We start from the raw sequence: 19,940 nt of genomic DNA, 5'->3' as shown, positions 1-19,940 counted from the left end.
AATATGCAGCCTAAAAAGAACTTTTTCTCCTGAGTCCTCATACAGAAAAACAACACCCAAAGAACAGACACAGTGAAAATGGGGACTGCATGGAGGTATCAACTCAAAGCTCAGTCAAATCCATCCTACAGAGGCAGGCAGAAGAACACGGTTTTACTATATTGCTGTTTCTTAGTAATAAATCTAGCAAAACCTCTCTGCCCTTTTCTCCCCAGTACTATTATTGTTGTTGTTTAGTCCAGCTCTTGCGATCCCATGGATTGTAGCCAGTCAGGCTCTTCTATCCATGGGAGATTTCCCAGGCAAGAATACTGGAGTGAGTTGCCATTTCCTTCTCCAAAGGATCTTCCTGACCCAGGGATTGAACCCAGGTTTCCTGCTTGGCAGGTGGATTTTTTTTTTTTTACCACTGAGCCACATGGGAGGCCTGTTCTAATCAACAAAATTTCCCAAGCACTAGACATATTAAGTTAACCATATGAAAATGCCATTTGACCTATAAAAACACTTCCAAATAGTTCAACTTAATGCATCAGCATCAAGGAAGACAAAACCTTAAAATCTTTAAAAAAGTATTCATCCCAAATTAACTACAATGCCATTAAGTTCTAAAACTGTATTAACTACCTCAAAGCTTGACTTACAAGCTCATCAATTTCTTGTAAGAAGGAAATTATTGAATGAGGGGAAAATTACTAAAAATAAGGCTCAGGTTTGGAGCTGGCAGCAGGTACCAAGGCTCGAGGTACCCCAAGGTACTAGCAGAAACCCCATGGAGAGACCTGGGGCAGCCCCACCTTGAAATTATATGTCACAAACTGTAAGCCACAGACAAGCTTTATTTGGTCTGTCTTAATAAAGCTAAGCCAGAATTTAAAATTCATGTAATTTTATACAAAAATCCATTTTTACAGTCTTGTGGCAGGTGACCCACACACCCGCATGGCAACAACCCAGAGCCTGGCCATGGGGCAACACTCCCCTGTTCACTGCAGCCCCCAGCCCCCCTGAGCACTTCTAACATGCTGTTAGCTATATTTTATTGGCCTGCTGATACTAGTGATTATTTCTTCTTATACCTGGCTCACTTTCCCCACTGACATTAGATATGGGGCTTTATATGGATTTGCATTCCATTGCAATAGTCCCCTTACTTCACAGTGGGCTGTTCAGAAATATCAGAGGACCAGTGTCTGCTCAGCTTTCCCCAGGTCTTTGGCCATGCCTTTCAGGAGAAGAAAGTGGAAGTGTTAGCCACTCACTTGTGTCCGACTCTTTGCAAACTCATGGATGATAGCCCACCAGGCTCCTCTGTCCATGTTATTCTCCAGACAAGAATACTGGAGTAGGTAGCCATTTCCTTTTCCAGAGGATCTTCCCCACCCAGGAGATCAACTGCTAATTCCTGTTCTCTCAGTTCTTCCTGGGTCATACTGTGTTCAATTCATTCATAAAGAAAACAGTAATTAACGTCAGTGAAGTTGACAGCAGGAACTACTTTAAAGAAAATGTTATATATCTATATATGTATGCATGTATGCGGGTGTGTATGTATTCACACACACACAGGGAAAATGAATTAAATGTGATGTCATATCCTCTTACTACATATGGGGATAGGGGGATTGGTTGCTTTTTAAATTGAAGTATTGTTGAGTTATAATATTTCGGGTATACAGCAAAGTGATTCATATATAGATAATTTTCTTCAGACTCTTTTCCATTATAGATTATTACACAATACTTAATATAGTTCCCTATGATACACAGTAGTTGCTTGTTGTTTATCTATTTTATATATAATAGTGTGTATCTGTTAATCCCAAAATTCTATTTCTTGTTTTTATGAAAGGAGAAAATGAGACACAGTAAGGGTTTGATGCTGATGAGAACTGCACAATATCCACTGGCATTGAGGATTTCACTAGTGAATCTTTATCACTGAAGGAGGGGTTGAAACAGAAGGAAGATGTGTCTGTTAGGTACCTGTCTTGTTTCATTACTTTACACAGCATTACAGTTTGCTTAAACTGATTCAAAAAATTAGGGTAGCTAAACTTACACCCAATTCTATTGAGAGTGGCATTGAGGACACCACCCCCTCAACCCACAGCCATACTGATGACCTTATTAGAATGGTGACCATGACAACCACCATCATCATTATCATCACAATGAAGAATAATTATGACCCTTAAGTATAGTGCTTAAGCCATGGAAGGACCCTCCGAACAACATCTCTGTAAGCCTTTGAAAAGTACTATCTTTTCTTAATAGGTTTGTAGATGGTAATCAAACAGCTAAAGACTTTACCTGGGGTCTTAGATTTTGAGATTTTTTTAAGGGACCAGAAGTTACTTGAAATGCAGTTTGGCTTAGAATATATTCATTCAATACCTCTACTCCTACTGGGAGTATAGCCCAAAACCTCTCAGACCAGTAAACTGGTATTAATAATTCAGAATTTCCCTACATATAGACTTTGCCTAAAGAACACAAAAATACACATTTCAACTTGGGAAATGATAAAATTTGACTATATGAGTAATAAGATTTTAATGAAGTGAAGTGACAGTCACTCAGTCATGTCCGACTCTTTGTGATCCCCTGGACTGTAGCCCATCAGGCTTCTCTGTCCATGGAATTCTCCAGGCAAGAATACTGGACTGGGTTGCCATTTCCTTCTGCAGGGGATCTTCTTGACCCAGGGATTGAACCTGGGTCTCCCACACTGCAGGCAGATTCTTTACCATCTAAGGCACAGGGGATGATTTTTATTATTAAGCAGAAAAAAATATTTGACATGAATTCCACTACTTTGCCATGAATTATATTACTATAGCACTTACAGTATAAAATAGACTTGCACGTATCATCTCTTCAGATTCTCATAGCATCTTTGGGAGCCAGGCCAAGTATCTATTGGTTTCCTCATTTCACAAACAGTGGAAAGCTAAAACTCTGAGAGCTAAAATGCTTTGCCCAGGGTCACGAGGTCAAAGAAAGACTTAACAGCTAACACCTGCCAACTGCACTGAGGTCCAGGACACTGTCTAGCCTACTTTTGAGGGGCCGCTGATCCGGCCAAGTAGCAGAGCAGAGAAGCAGCCTGTTCTGGGGTCACAGAAACTGATCTCAGCTCCTGGCTTTGCCTCTCACTGTCTGTGTGATGTTGGGCAAGCTGCTGAAGCTCACTAAGGCTCCTCACCTGCACAATAACCAGGTCTGGGGTAAGGTAATAAGGAAGCACTAGACACAAACCCTGCCTTCAGGGAGTTTACAACCCAGTTCATATCCTCCCTCCTCCCCTGCCCTCCCTCAATCAATCAATCAATCAATCAATCAATCAATAAGTAAAAAATTAATCAGAGGTCACCTGGAAAAAAAAAATGTTAAATCTAAGTGTGAACCAAATTTTGCTTAATTGTAGGCTACAGACGTCAAGCGTAACTTTGTAAAAAGAACTTCAGGGTGGTACCTGAAAAACCAGAATGAAGGCTGTTTGCTTGGCATTCCAACATCTTTGAGTTAGTGACTCCAAGCTTGCATTAATGAAGTGCCCTATGAATACAGTGACCTAATTCTATTACAAAAAGAAGTAAATTATAGCCAGTGAGGTAACTTATTTCTTTCCCAAGGCCTTCAGCAGAGCTGCATCTTAGCAGTACTGGAACACACATACACACACACACACAGAGTCTTAGGTTACAGGTGATTCCAAAATGCAAGAAAGGCTGCACCTTTTACCAGAAGCTTCACATTAGATGGTTCTTGTGAACATTACACACAGGCGCTGAACAGTGACACCATTCCACTGATATTCAGGAATTATAGCAGTATCCTCATTTAGTATCTACCTTTTAGTACAGTTTTTCTGTAAGAAAGTGACAAAACACAAACAAAACCCCTCAGATCTGAAATTCTTGCAGTTCCAAATGTGATTCCAAATGTGATTTCAAATGTGAGCTTCTAAAGAACGCACTAAGAAGTGGCAGGCAAATTAAACTATAGCTCTGTCATGTGAGAACCAACACCACCACCAAATAATCAGACCAAAAAAAATCATGAGCAGCTGAATCTAGGGAGTGAGCATTTAACTGGCATTTATCTTTCCCATCTTGACCAGAAGCACAATAATGAGACCCTGGGAAGCCAGGGAGAATAAAGGCATGGCCGTACCCTGGCGGGCATGCCCGCTGGCCCTGTCTGCTGCAGAGGGAGTTTCCCAGTCTGGCACGGCAGCTCCCCATCCAAGCCAAGACCTAACCTGGGAACTATGGGAGCAAGCCTGGGTGCCCAAAGCGGCAGTTCCAGGGCCCTGGAAGCTCAGCTTCCCAGCCTCCCCACTACCCCTCCAGGGCACAGCAGATGCTTGTGCATCCTGCACACCCAGGTTCAAGCTGCTCCACCGTGAGTAAACCTCTCCTTCCTGGAGACCCAGAATCTCAGTTTTCCCAACCATAAAAGCAGTCTGATATGACCAGTAGGGTTCTCACAAAAAGGCCTCAGCAGAGGGCTGGGCATGGTGAAAAGCTCAACTGTGACAATTATTTGTTCTCAGGGGTGCACTAAACAAGCTCACCTGCCACTATTCTTTCTGGGTTGCCAAGAGGTATCAGGAAAGTCATTTGTTATGAATCCTCAATGTTGGTCACTGAAGCAAGAAAAATGAGGAGTTGGCAGAGAGGGGGGCAGAAGAAGAGGAAGAAAGGTATGTTTATAGTCAACACAGACCACTGGATGATCTGTACAGGTCAAGTGTCATCACATGAGGATAAATGATAAATGAACCAAGAGTTGTGAAAGCTGGGGTCTATAGGATCAGGCAGGCAAAGCTCCCAAAGTGAGGAGGCCCGGGGAAGTCAGGAGAGGTTGCAGTGAGCTGGTGACCCAGAGAGCAGGTTCCCAACGGGAAGAGGCAGCGAACACTGCTGGATGCTTCACACTCAGTGCGGGCAGATCTTTCTCAAGGAAGAGATGCTTTCCACATGGTTCATGTCAAACCAAACTATACCTCCAGGTTAGAACATTAGCAGTTCCTTCTTGGCCTCAACAGGGAAAACAAATGCTGCCTCTGCCTTATCTTCCCCCTCCCACTTCCCACCCTCCAATACCAACTATGGAAAATTGCTCTGCATTGGGACTCTAGGGAAGGACAATGGATACGGCTTCAATCAGATCTAGTAGGAATCTGGATCCCAGCTATTACTAGCTCTGTCAGGGCATATTAATTCACATGTCTGAACCTCAGATCATCCCAGCTGGGCAGGAAAAGAGAAATAAAACACACCTAGGGCACAGGCCTCTGGGAGGGTTGCAGGAGAAACCAAGCAACAAGTTCAAGGCCTAAGATCAAGGAGACGCTGAGGACATGTCCCTCCTTTTCTACTATTTCATTTCATTCATTTAAAAAGCCAGCTTACAACTAACAACAACATAACACCATTATGAAAATAGTCAAGGGTTATGAAAACAATCAAAATATCAATGGTTGGCCGGATAAAAGCCAGAGATCTCTAAGCATCAATACTATCCAAACTCAGGAATGGCCGTGAAACCCAGACCTGCCACAGACATCACATTCTTGAGAGGTTTCATCAGCTCTCAGCTTGGGGAGCCGTAGGTGGCAGGATGGGCTCCCGCCTGTCAGCAAGGCCCTGGACCCAAGCCCATAACCATGGCTGAAGCAATGTTCATTGCAACACCCTGCAGGCACTGGGATGTGCACAGTATGCACAGCTGCTCTGTGATAAACTGCACGGGGGTGGGGGTGGGCGGGAATGTCAGTGCTGCTGCTGAAGAAAGACAGCCAGCAGATGAGGATTAGAGGCAACTGAAATGAAGCTCTTGGAGCAAAGAGCTCAGTCAAAGGCCTCCTCGCCTGGCGACTGAAACCACAAACCACACAACAGTCTCAACATAAACAAAGTGGCAAGAACTCCATTGCACCCTGCATCCAACCCATCAGTCACGAACTGCGTTCTACCGTGTGCCTGCGACATGCGACAGGGGCTTGTAAGACTCAGACCTCACCCTGCACAACTGTGCCAGATGCTTCGTGTGTGTTCTCATGTCAACCTTGGAGTCACCCCACAATGGATGCATCAACACACACACTGCACAGATGGAGAGGCGGAGACTCACAGAGCCTGGACCGGCACCACACTGCCACCCCACTCAGCTTGTTGTAGTGTCAAGGGTTGATTCTTGTTTGTTTTTAAGCCAAGTGAGGAAAATATTTTAAAATGTTAAGACATTAAACGAGAAGCTTAGCAGAAACTTCCATCACTCCTGTATCTATCTCTACCTTCCACCCTTCCCGCTCTCTTTTTCCCAGGGTAGACATGTTTTTCTTTCTTGAAAGAGTTGTCTCAATCCTCTGTTATCAGCCCTCTGCCTCCGCCCCACACTCAGATGGCATGACTTTTGTAGCTCTGACAAAGACCAACAGTGACCTCTCTGTTACTGAACTCCATCCAATGGCGCTTTGCTGTCCTAGGCCTCTTGACTTCTCTGCAGGATAAAACTAGTTACAACTTATTTCGTAACCTCAAGTCTCGGTTCACATGATATGAATCTTGTCTGATAATCCTTCCAATTCTCTGACCACTCCTCTAGGCACTTCCCTTTCTGGAGAATTGCTCCTGAAAAACTTCAAAGTCAGCCCTCTCCTATTCTCAGTCTATTGGGCAGGGTCATCATGGGCAATCGCACCCATTCCCATTGCTTTTTCTATCTCTGATCTTCTGTCAACTTTAAAAGTACACCACCAGCCAGGGCCACCTCCCCAGGCCCCAGACCTCAACGTCAGTTCCTCAGGAGACATCTCCACATGGATACTACATAGGCATCCTGAAATCCACAAAGGGAAATCTGAACCCCTCCCATTCTTCCATGTGTTCCTCCTCTTGTGGGCCCTACTACCAGTGAAAGAGACCAATACCCGCTGCCTAATACTGGGAAGGCCACAACATTCTTCCTCCCTTTGCATCAGCAGCCACTCATTCCTCAGTGTGCCCCAAACCTGTCACATCTCTCTACCACTTGAGATCATCATCTCCCTAGCAGATGATGTTATCTCGGGCCATGCTGAACGTTTCCACATGTTCCTTTCCCATCTCACATTTGGCAAATCAGCCACAACCTAGGCATCGAAGCTCCCATGGGACCTCCTTGACCTCTGCTTCTTTTCATCAGGGGACACCACCATGTCTGGATTTCTACAACATTCCCCCTCCTACTCTGTATTTTGTGGTCTATTTACTTCTAGATCCTCAACTAGATTCTAAATTCCTTGAGGGCAGAAACTTACCCTCCATTTTATAATTCCCAGAGTGTGGAACATGAGTAGACTTTTAGACAATAACCTCACAGAAAAGGTCAGATTATGGTTAACACTGATGGGGAGGTAGAGACTCCCAAGACAGGGAAAGAGGAGGAGAAAGGAGGTCATTCAAGAGCAGGAATCAATATGAAGAAAGGCAGGGGGTTAAATGAAAGGCATACCCCTGTGAGGCAACAGTTAGCATAAAGAATTCCTGATCAAATGAAAATGATGTTGAATTTCATGTAGGCAAGGATTAATGGTAACAACACAAGCAAAAGCTCCATATACAAAGTACGCAATTTATAAACATATATTCTAATTTAACCTCATAATGATTCTATAGAGGAGGTACAATTGTCATCAGATTCAGAGGATTAATTATGGAACAAGAAGATTTCTCCCAAAGTTGAGAGCCACCTTTTAATTATCAGAACCCAGCATCTTCTGGCTTCCAGACTCCATAATCTCCAACACTAAAAAAATAACTCCTTATACATTGTTAGTCACTGTAATTTGAGAAGTTCCCTATCATACTGTACTTAGGGTGAGAAAGCATGATGACATGGGCAATTTAGAAAGAAGAACTTAACAAAAAGCAGCAGGAAGAATCTGAGAGGAGAGAAGCAAGAAGCAGAAAGACCAGAGAGGAGGTCAGTACAGGGCCACACATGAAACTAGGAGGGCCTTGATCTGAACAGCAAGGTGATGACAGAAGCAAAGGAATGATATTGTAACAGAAGAAGCAGCAAGACTAGATAAGTGACTGACCAAGGGAGAACGATCCAATTCAGTACTGAGGTTTTAAACTCTCTTGACCAAGAGCTGAAGCAAATATTCATAAAGAGGGATGAAAGGAAAATGGCTTCTGGTGAAGAAAGGAAAAAAACGTGAAGTTTTGAGATGCGAAGTCTGAACACAGATGATACAATGAATAGAAGTTTAGGGAAGGAAGATTATGGAAGAGAGGTGAGGGCTGAGCATCCAAGGAAACATTAACACTCTTGAGAAAAACAAAAAGAAAAAATGAGGATCTATGACCCAAATTTGGGGAAGTAATTCATCTAGAGAAAGTGGTAAAAGAGATGGAGGTGGCAAGAGGAAACGCTCACAAGCCACTTGAGGAGAATAAAGTATTTCCCAAACCTGGAAGACAAATTTGATTCCAGAAAATCCATGTATCATGTCTGAACTAATTAAGACCCAACTCATTCACATAATTTCAATGGGAATTAAGAAAATGAGAGCATGGATTCCCCCAAAGTACAAATCGCCCACAGCCAGGGTCTCTTGATTCTGAACCAAATTCTAAAAGAAGAAACTCATAAATGAATCACCCAGATCACTGAGCAATGTCCCACACCTACATCCAGGGGTGGAACTCTTGCTAAATGTACTTTGCATTTCACTGTCTTCTTCAAGACACGATAAGGAATGTGCTTATAAGGTACTTTTCCTTGGTCTATAAAACTCATATTATTACACAGTGAATTGCTATCCTGTATCTATTTCTTTTCTGTGTACTCTTTGTTCCTTTTTAACTTCGTTCAGGTATAATTTACATACAATAATTTTCATCCATTTTAAATGTAAAATTCGATGATTTTTAATTAATTTATAGAGTTGTGAAACCACCATCAAAATCCAGTTTTTCTCATCTTAATAAAATTCCTCACCCCCTTACAGTTAATCTCTCCACTCCTACCCTCAGCTCTAACCTACTTTCCACCTCTATAGATTTGCCTCTTCAGGCATTTCATTGAAATGGTTTGAGGTCTTTTCTATCTGGTTTCTTTCCCTAGCAGAATGTTTTTTAATTCACCCATATTATAGCTGAATTTCACTCCTTTTTATTGCTGAGTCGTATTCCATTCTTTGACTATACTACCTTTGGCTTATCCATTCTATGACTATATCACCTTTGGTTTACCTATTCTGTTGACTATACTGCTGCTGCTGCTAAGTCGCGTCAGTCGTGTCCAACTCTGTGTGATCCCATAGACGGCAGCCCACCAGGCTCCTCTGTCCCTGGGATTCTCCAGGCAAGAATATTGGAGTGGGTTGCCATTTCCTCCTCCAGTGCATGAAAGTGAAAAGTGAAAGTGAAGTCGCTCAGTCGTGTCCGACTCTTCGAGACCTCATGGGCTGCAGCCTACCAGGCTCCTCCATCCATGGGGTTTCCCAGGCAAGAGTACTGGAGTGGGGTGCCATTGCCTTCTCCTTGGTTTATTCATCCATCAGCTAATATTTGGGTTGATTCAATTCTTAGCTATTATGAATAATGTATTATGAATAATGCTATTAAAGATATTTGCATATATGTCTCTACATAGGTCTATGTTTCCATTAGTCTTGAGTAGATAGTTACAAGTAGAATTATTGGGTAAGATAAATGTAGGTTGAACTTTCTAACAATTTACCAAACTGTTGTTGAAGTGGCCATATCATTTCAAATTCCCACCAGCAATGTATGAGGGTTGCAACACTATATACTTGGCAATACCTGTTACCATCTTTTTCATTTATAGCCACTCTGTAGCCAGGTAGATGTGAAATAGTTATCTCATTGTGTGGGTGTTGTTTTTTTTAAGAAATATTTATGCATTTATCTGACCACTCCAGGTCTCAGTTGAAGCACACAGGATCTTTAGTTGCAGCATGTAGGATCTAGTTCCCCGACCAAAGATAGAACCCAAGTCCCCTGCACTGGGAGTGTGGAATCTTAGCCTCTGGACCACCAGCAAAGTCCTCACTGTGGTTTTTATTAGAATCCCTCTAATGACTCAAGATACTGAATATTTTTTTCATGTGTTCCGGATAAAATGTCTATACAAATCTTTAGACCACTTTTTAGTTGGGCTGTTTTCTTTTTATTAGGAAGTTGTAAATGTTCTTTGTATATTCTGAATTTAATCCTTTATCAGAAATAAATGATATGCAAATATTTTCTCCCAGAATCTTTTCAGTGTCCTCCTTAATGACTGTCTGCTATCTATTACAGAGACTATGGCTCACCCACTAGATACTGCTTTTCCTCCAGTGGGGATAAGCCATACTGGATTTCTTGTTATCAAGTAAAGTTTAAGTGAAGTCAAGAAGAGGAAAACCACGTAACTATCCCACAGAGGAACATGAAATTAGAGATCTCTTTCATGGAAACTCCCTGAAACATTTCCATGAGAAGATAGATTCAAGAAAATATGGTGTACTGAAATCTAAGGGTCATTATTATAAAGTTTAGAAAATTGCTTCCCAGTAACTTTAATCCCAGTAAACTTTAATAAAAGAAAGTAGGGTTTCAGCTCCTTGCCTTACTTTAAAAAGACTGCAACACTAGCATCCAAAAAGGAGGGTGTCTAAGAGGGTGTCTATTGTCTATGATCCATAAACCAATGAATAGTTTTTGACTACTCACTATGTACCATATACCCTGATGATTCAAGATGAGACATGGACAGGGCGTCTAAACTCTCAAGAGATGACGGGTAGTGGGGATGAAATCACTGAATGATTGGACACCATTTTTTCCATCTACTACCAAATCCAGCATCCAAATGTCACGTGCCACCAGGGAACAGAAGAGAAGGCCAAAATAACAGAGAAAGAAATACGTGCCTCTCCACAGGCTGCCCAATTCTTAAATATGCTTTTGCTTTGTAAGTACTCTGAGCCTGCTGACCAGCAGACATAACTGCTTACACAATCAGTAAATTGCTTTGGACTTGGAGGGGATGAGGTTACTTGGGGTCTCTCTGCAGCTTTGTGGTATTTATAAGCAGTATTGCTGAGAGGGCATGATGCTCTCACATGGTTTCATTTCATGAGAAACTGTGACTTCCCCTAGAGTGAATCCTTCTGAAAAGACATCTGACTTCAGCAGCACACTTTACAAAACAGTTCCCAGGATCTCTTCTTTCTTTGATCAACACCTGAGGGAAGTCAGAAAACAGAGACTAGACACGGAGCAGGCTGCCAAAGGAGAAGTGGGGGCACTGTCACAGTTTAACACGCGTTGCGTGCACATACGATCTCAGGTAATCATGAGAAAAAAGACAGTGAGGAATCTGAAGCTCAGAAAGCTTTGAGGTTTTAGCCAAAATTTCAAAAACTAGTGATTCAAAGTTAATTTATTAATTCACTCCTAGCCAGACTTTGGGGTTGGATGGAAGACAGTTATCATAGAGAAATACAGGGACTTCAAGATCCCTTCAAGCAGTATTAAATTCTGAATGGGAACCTACGTTTGAGGAAAACATAGACAGACGTTCACGTAAACCTGAGTTCCACTGGGGACTTTTTTTTAGACCCTTCAGTCCAGTTCGAAAAAGGTTAAGTGACATGATGAAGTCACTCAGCTAGTTAATGTAAAGCCAGAACTAGAAGCCCAGAGATTATAAAACTGGATACTGAAGGTAGTTGAGTTTATAAAACACTTACATATATCGGTCCGAGATCTTTTAACTTTTAACATCTCCAATTGCATTTAAGTCTCATCAGAGATGCATTTAAATACATGTGCTGAGCTTCAGGTCGATGGGGTGGGGTAGAATGAAGCAGAAGCAATATGGCCAGACACAGGCTAACATGTTTTGAGAACACTTTTGGACCCAGGTTCTTACGGACTATGTCACATAATTCTTGTCACAATTCTACTGTATGATTATTTCCATTCTCATGTCAGAGAGAACACTGAGTCACAGAGATGTTAAGTAACTTTCCCAGGGCCACACAGCGGCATTCAGATGGAGCAGGCATACACAGAAATGTCCCATGCTCCCTGGCAGGTGGAACGAGCACACAAAAATAGACAAGTATTACTCGGCACAGCTGTTGATAGCAAAAGAGTAGGTCTTTTCTGAATCATGGGGCATTTTTTTTCTTTTTTTTTAAAGTAAAGATCAAACTATTGTGTATTCAAATTCCTGCTTAACTGTTTTTTTTTTTTTCCTTTTTTCCCCTAGAAATCAAGCCAGGAATTACCTATGCTGACCCCTTGACTGAATTGTCCTCGAGTGTTTCCTGACACAGATTTTTGCTTTCATTCTCTCACAACTAAAGAATGGGGCTCAACTTGACACTTGCAAAATTACCAGGTAAGTTGTAGGGGAAAATGCAAAGAAAATCTTACTTGATCAATAACAGTTATTTATACCACATGTCAATTTAGGGGGTTTGGTGGTTGGCAAATCAATTAACAAAATAAACTTGCATTTACCCTTGCCTTCATTAAATGTAAAACAGCAAACATGTAGGATGGCATTGCCGAGAGAACTCTAACTTGCCATCACTTTGTCTTAAGCTGTTTCATCTAGAGATGATCTCTAAAAGGACACGAAGATTAAACTAACAATTGGGGAAGTCTTTCACACCGAAACTAAAGTATATATTACTTGCCAGATGGAACAGTCTAGACCAAAGACAATATCAACCTGCACTACTGGGTAACTAGAAAATGATTGTGCAGGGCAGCTGTACCAGGGCAGTGACACCTGGTCATCTGCATGACTTTGGTATTTCATTCCCACCTGGCAGGTAGAGCAGTGACATATTGTTGATGCTTTCACATTCAGTGCCAAAGTGTGACATGCCCCCACGAGCAACAGTGGAGCGTCTCCAAAAGCAAAAGGAACAAGAGTCTTCATCACATTTCATTCAGAATGTGACTGCTATTCATTCAGTTCAGTTCAGTTCAGTCACTCAGTCGTGTCCGACTCTTTGCAACCCCATGAATCGCAGCACGCCAGGCCTCCCTGCCCATCACCAACTCCCAGAGTTTACCCAAACCCATGTCCATCGAGTCGGTGATGCCATCCGGCCATCTCATCCTCTGTCATCCCCTTCTCCTCCTGCCCCCAATCCTACCCAGTGTTAGGGTCTTTTTCAATGAGTCAACTCTTTGCATGAGGTGGCCAAAGTATTGGAGTTTCAGCTTCAACATCAGCTCTTCCAATGAACACCCAGGACTGATCTCCTTTAGGATGGACTGGTTGGATCTTCTTGTAGTCCAAGGGACTCTCAAGAGTCTTCTCCAACACCACAGTTCAAAAGCATCAATTCTGCGGCGCTCAGCTTTCTTCACCGTCCAACTCTCACATCCATACATGACCACTGGAAAATCCACAGACTTGACTAGATGGACCTTTGTTGGCAAAGTAATGTCTCTGCTTTTAAATATGCTATCTAGGTTGGTCATAACCTTCCTTCCAAGGAGTAAGCGTCTTTTACTTTCATGGCTACAATCACCATCAGCAGTGATTTTGGAGCCCAAAAAAATAAAGTCTGCCACTGTTTGCACTGTTTCCCCATCTATTTCCCATGAAGTGATGGGACCAGATGCCATGATCTTAGTTTTCTGAACGTTGAGCTTTAAGCCAACTTTTTCACTCTCCTCTTTCACTTTCATCAAGAGGCTCTTTAGTTCTTCTTCACTTTCTGCCATAAGGGTGGTGTCATCTGCGTATCTGAGGTTATTGATATTTCTCCCGGCAATCTTGATTCCAGCTTGTGTTTCTTCCAGCCCAGCCTTTCTCATGATGGACTCTGCATATAAGTTAAATAAGCAGGGTGACAATGTACAGCCTTGACGTACTCCTTTTCCTATTTGGAACCAGTCTGTTGTTCCATGTCCAATTCTAACGGTTGCTTCCTGACCTGCATACAGGTTTCTCAAGAGACAGGTCAGATGGTCTGGTATTCCCTTCTCTTTCAGAATTTTCCACAGTTTATTGTGATCCACACAGCCAAAGGCTTTGGCATAGTCAATAAAGCAGAAATAGATGTTTTTCTGGAACTCTCTTGACACAAATCAAAATTATGGCCTGACATTGAGAGAGACCACCTACTAAGTACTAGATACTGTGCTTGAAATGTATGCAGAGCATTTTTAACTCTCAGAAGACCCAGCAAAATGGCTGCTATTTATTTCATTTCACAAAGCCAAGAAGTGACTGAACCAGCATTGTCAAAGAGGACTTTCTAAATGGTATAGATGACCTTATCTGCAAAGCAGAAATAGAGACACAGACATTGGGAACAAATACATGGAATCCAAGCAGGAAGGGGACGGAGGAGGAACTGGGAGATTGGGATTGACACACGTACACTATTGATGCTATGTATAAAATGCATAACTAATGAAAACATACTGTGTAGAACAGGGAACTCTACTTAATGCTCTGTGGTGACCTGAATGGGAAGGAAGTCCAATAGGGAGGGGATATACATATATGGCCGATTCAGTTTGCTATACAGTGGAAACTAGCACAACACTGTAAAGCAACCATACTCCAATAAAGCCTAATTTGAAAAAACATTAACAAACAGGACTCCAATGCCCTTGATCTCCACTGTCCAATACAGGAGCCATGTGGGACTAATGAGGTATCTGACTACAAAATCCATGCATTTCTACAGTACACACACAATCTCCCTTACACACAAACACAGGCAACCACAGCCCCAGCACATATACCACAATACCACTCTCACACATGTGCATGCGTGCTCAGTTGTATCCAACTCTTTGTGACCCTATGGAGTGCAGCCTGCCAGGCTCCTTTGTCCATGGGATTTTCCAGGTAAAAACACTGGAGTGGGTTGCCATTTCCTTCTCCAGGGGATCTTCCTAACCCAGGGATCGAATCTGCATCTCCCGCATTACCACTACTGAACCTGGGAAGCCCCACCTTCAAACACACACTGGCACAAAATGATGATTCACTTTGGTACTAGTGTTATTAGGTCATTGCCTTTGCTAACTTAATTTAAAAGGAGTTGGAGGCAGGAGTGCAGGGGGAAAATAAGAAAGGAAATTTTACCGTAATTCTCCCTTTGTAATCAAGCTCTGCGCTAAATAACACAGGGAATAACATGCAAGGAAACAAGGAGTGTGTGAGATATGAGAAAAAACAGCTTCCAGTTTTTATTAATTGAATCACTATTATACCTGTCATTTAACATGCTTCCTAACTCAGCCAAGTTCTTTACTGACAGCAAAGAACCACATGATAAAACCGCCTGGGTAAAGAAAGCCACTAGCTTTAAATGGACATTGTTCCTGAGTGGGAACACTGCAGAGAACTGCTTCTGGGCATAGCCACAGGCATTAGGAAAACTGGGGGCAATGACAGAGAAGAGAAGAAATGATGGGAGGTAGCTGGCAGGAAAGAATATGCCATAGTCTTAATTCTTTAAAAAAAAACAAAACAGTGTCACAAAAAACTCTCTACATTTAGTTTTGAGCCTTCCAGAGCAGCCCACAGATGCCTTTTCCTCTACTACCATACTGTTTCATAGAATAACCCATAACAGGCTTTAACCACTAGTTTGCTTAAGCTGTATCGTAAATGTGAAATTTGCAAATGAAGTAATAACCAAGCCCAAGCCTATTCCACTGAAGTGAGAAGTCCTATATTCCAAAATGTTAATCTCATACATAAACTAAGGATGCAAATACTGTGAGGTGACAGGATCGGCAGACACTCTCAAAGCTACAAAACAGTTCAATCATAGCCGTGAAAAGACGTCAGTCGGCCCTAGTATTATTTATGACTCAGAGTACATATCAGGACTATTTCTGACATTCTGATTTAAGACTAATTTTAATAATAACCATAACTGATCAGTAAATCATCATTTAATAAGAGTGCTTGTTCATACAATTAAAACTTTAAAGTATATAATGGACACAAAATTCCTAATCAACCCAGGGAAGTAGGGGTCCTTCTATTCCACAATGGATAGGCATAGCAGATCTAGGGAGCTAACACTAAGGGTTGAAATACTCCATGCCTACTATGTACGTTGGGCTTCCCTGATGGCTCAGCGGGTTAAGAATCTGCCTGCAACGCAGGAGACACAGGAGACTCTGGTTCAATCCCTAGGTCAGGAAGATCCCCTGGAGAAGGGAATGGCACCCCACTCCAGTATTCTTGCCTAGAGAATCCCATGGACTGAGGAGCCTGGCGGGCTACACTCTAAAGAGTTGCATAGGACTGAGAGACTAAGCACACAGTATGTATCTGTGGCCAGTGAACAATTCTATTTGCACTTCCCATGGCTTTGAAACTCATTGTTACAAGGTATAGCCAGTGTTTCACAAAATGGCATAGCTGCCCCTTTTCGGGTGGGGTCCCTCAGTTGGACCACTCATCCTGATTAAAAGTTACTTGTCCTCTCCATACTTCCTTTAGGTGTCTGTTCTGGATTAGATGAAAGGGACAGCTAACTGAAGAAATTAATTCAAGCAGGTACCTTAACCCAGGTAAAACTGCACATCTTAAGAAGCTTCTAAGGTTATGGATGCTGATATGCATCTGGTGGTACAGAAGCAGCCAAGACTGAGACACTTCATTAAGTCAAAATTGGCTTGAACGATACTGTTCAATACGGTATTTGAAACTGGCAACCGTGATACAGATGGCAGCTGAATCAGGCATTTTAAACTTATAAATACTGTGGGTCTCATCATAACAGGCTAGTCCAGGTATAAATTACCAGCCTGTTTAAGGATATTTAAGCCACGGAAACCAGTTTTTAAAAACACTTCTAGCAGAGAATAAAAGGGAAAGAATTAAAAAGAGTACAATGTTACTTGGCAAGAGCCTATACACTTAAAATTTCAGGCAGCAATTTAAGAACCTGTTTTTGGATTAAAAATCATTCAAACTCTCTTCTTTGGTTCACTTCTTCAAAGAAGAAAAACAAAGTACATTCTACGCTGCCTGTCATGTAGGGAACTGAGGGCTAAAATCATGCTGTTAGCCCTAAAACAAAATCATTCCAAAGCATAATTGTCATTATGGTAAACATTATTAGTGAGACATGAAAATTCAGAAATGACCTTTCTCGTAAAGTCACACCCCAAAAGTTCATTTGTAAACAGTTGGTTTCAGTTTTCAAAAAAAACTAGCAGCAGCAGCAGATAAAAGTAACCAGATGGCCAGGAGATTTATGGGCGGAATGCCCAGAGGGATTGCAGACAGCCATGCAGGTCCAACCCCTGTGGAGAAGAGAAGGGAGCAGGGAGCAAATAGATTCATATTTCTGTATAGTTGGAAGAAAGTTTTGACCAGACTGATGAAAAGTGCTCCAGCCAAAGTCATCATCAGAGGAACCCCTATTATCCCAAGAGCAGGCTTGTCTTAATGTTCCTACTGTGCTCAGTTACTGGCTAGGAGTGATCCATGGAAGCGTGGCATCAGCAGGAAAACAGCGCTGGGTTCAGAGCTCTGAGCTAGAGCTGCCCGTCAATTACTTTCCCTGCAGCCGGAGATCTGAGAGACCCCTTCTCATGGCTGTCATGCAAATCCAATGTTCATAAACTGTTTCACTGATTATGTGATACAATGGTAAGGCTCATGAACTCAACATTTCAAAATAGCAAAAGGCTTAAAATTTTCATATTCTTAGCGTAATAGGTACAATCTAGCCTATAAATAAAAATAGGTACCAGGCTGCAATTATTTTTAAGAATTTTCCTCCTTGATAATAAATTTAAATACTAATGACAATTGTCCCTTTTCGTCTTTCTTCCTAACAATGGTCCCTAAAGATTCTTAAGTATTACCCCCGCAAAAAAAGTCATTGGCAAATAATTCAAAATGACCTGCTAGTTTTATTCTTTCGCATTCCAAATAGCTTAAAACTGAGAGAGAGAAAAAGATATTTCAAAGAGCCTGCCAAAGACTGCACTAAAATAACCACATGCTACCCTTCTGTTGTATGAAATTTTAATTTGCTGCTCCCCAATTTATTCAATTTGTAATTATATCAAAACTGAATTAAAAATTGAATCAAGATCATTCACTGGTATATTTATTTTCATTCAAATGATTAGCACAAACAACCAGAAATTCACATTTTACTCAACGGACTTGGTGGGGGGAGTGGGATTCAGGGGCGAGGTCACGAATATTTTTTAATGTTTTGTGTGTTTCATTATTGAACTACAGCTGATTCACAATGTTGTGTTAGTTGCTGGTATATAGTAAAGTGATTCTGGTGTACAACAAAACAAAATACATATTCTTTTTCATATTCTTTTCCATTATGTTTATTACAGGATACTGAGGATTGCTCTCTGTACTATAGTGTAGGACCTTGTTGTGTGAGGCCACCAATTCTTTAGCCACTCAAAACATTAACAGTGCACTAAATAGACTCTTTAAATTACTAAAGATGTTTTTTAACTAGCCCAAAACATCAGTAGTTCAACCTGTCAGGAAGCCTGGCATGAGTAGGGCATGCGTGCAAAGCATGAAGTGACCTCTCCCCACTTCTCCTACAGATAATGAGCTGCATGGCCCGGGGAATCACACCCCAAGCAACACAAGCGACGGACCTGTAAAGAACACCACCGTTCACAACGAATTCAACACTATCGTCTTGCCTGGGCTTTACCTCGTTATATTCGTGGCAAGCATCTTGCTGAATGGTCTAGCCGTGTGGATCTTCTTTCACATTAGGAATAAAACCAGCTTCATATTTTATCTCAAAAACATAGTGGTTGCCGACCTCATAATGACACTGACATTTCCGTTTCGAATAGTCCATGATGCAGGACTTGGACCTTGGTACTTCAAGTTTATCCTCTGCAGATACTCTTCGGTTTTATTTTACGCCAACATGTATACTTCCATTGTGTTTCTTGGGCTGATAAGCATTGATCGCTACCTGAAGGTGGTAAAGCCATTTGGTGACTCTCGCATGTACAGCATAACCTTTACAAAGGTTTTATCTGTTTGTGTTTGGGTGCTCACGGCTGTCCTGTCCTTGCCAAACATCATTCTAACCAATGTCCAGCCAACTAGGGAAAATATTCATGAGTGCACGAAACTTAAGAGTCCTTTGGGAGTGAAATGGCATAATGCCATCATTTACATCAACAGCTGCTTGTTCGTGGTTGTGCTGGTGATACTGATCGGGTGTTACATAGCCATTTCCAGGTACATTCACAAATCCAGCAGGCAATTCATAAGCCAGTCAAGCCGAAAGCGAAAACATAACCAGAGCATTAGAGTGGTCGTGGCTGTGTTCTTTACCTGTTTTCTACCCTATCACTTGTGTAGAATTCCCTTTACTTTCAGTCACTTGGACAGACTTTTAGATGAGTCGGCACACAAAATCCTGTATTACTGCAAAGAAATGACACTTTTCTTGTCTGCATGCAACGTGTGCCTGGACCCAATCATTTACTTTTTCATGTGTCGCTCATTTTCAAGAAGGCTATTCAAAAAATCAAACATCAGAACAAGGAGCGAAAGCATCCGATCATTACAGAGTGTTAGAAGATCCGAGGTCCGCATATACTATGATTATACTGACGTGTAGGAATTCAAGGTCACCAGGCCCACTCTTGTTTGTCAGTATGTACAAAATGTAAATAAATGTGTATTTTCATTATCCCTGCTTGAGCCCATCAAAATGTGGATGAAAAGAGAACTGAAATGTTATGAATTGGGGGTATAATTCGGAACTGAGGAAAACGTTAAGGCATAATGAAGAAAGTGAAATTGACGAGATGGTGTATGGCTGAGCAGCGGGGATCATGACTCAAAGTTTAAGGAGCAGATTTCAGGGGCAGAAAAGGCCACAGCTATGCCAGCACACTGCAGTC

General features: G+C 41.8%; 2 protein-coding genes across 32 annotated transcripts in view; one reads left to right on the top strand and one right to left on the bottom strand.

Moving 5' to 3' along the window:
• Nucleotides 1-19,940, bottom strand: part of MED12L (mediator complex subunit 12L) — a 364,359-nt gene that overhangs the window by 125,501 nt on the left and 218,918 nt on the right. The gene's annotated exons all lie outside the window — the stretch shown is intronic.
• Nucleotides 2,206-19,726, top strand: GPR87 (G protein-coupled receptor 87). Of its 5 annotated transcripts, none has more exons than XM_081570489.1 (5): nucleotides 2,206-2,242; nucleotides 10,326-10,980; nucleotides 11,169-11,358; nucleotides 12,286-12,417; nucleotides 18,612-19,726. In XM_081570489.1, exons 4-5 carry the CDS (start codon nucleotides 12,384-12,386, stop codon nucleotides 19,652-19,654), a joined length of 1,077 nt encoding a protein of 358 aa, XP_081426615.1. In that variant the 5' UTR covers nucleotides 2,206-2,242; nucleotides 10,326-10,980; nucleotides 11,169-11,358; nucleotides 12,286-12,383; the 3' UTR covers nucleotides 19,655-19,726. The 5 variants fall into 5 exon arrangements, with proteins under 5 accessions (XP_081426615.1, XP_081426616.1, XP_081426612.1 ...); XM_081570490.1 differs by lacking the exon at nucleotides 10,326-10,980 and adding an exon at nucleotides 4,562-4,711; XM_081570486.1 differs by lacking the exon at nucleotides 10,326-10,980.

The sequence above is a fragment of the Giraffa tippelskirchi genome, chromosome 2 (genome assembly GCF_054371585.1).
Source record: "Giraffa tippelskirchi isolate mGirTip1 chromosome 2, T2T-mGirTip1v1.2.pri, whole genome shotgun sequence".
Classification (NCBI taxonomy): Eukaryota; Metazoa; Chordata; class Mammalia; order Artiodactyla; family Giraffidae; genus Giraffa; species Giraffa tippelskirchi.
Note: the sequence above shows the minus strand (reverse complement) of the source record. Positions and strands in the feature narration are given on the sequence as shown.

Excerpts from the sequence above, each read along its gene's own strand:
- GPR87 (XM_081570491.1), top strand. The coding sequence starts at position 12,384 with ATGGGGCTCAACTTGACACTTGCAAAATTACCAG. Across the intron at positions 12,418-18,611 it reads GACACTTGCAAAATTACCAG|ATAATGAGCTGCATGGCCCG; the intron begins GTAAGTTGTAGG and ends CTTCTCCTACAG.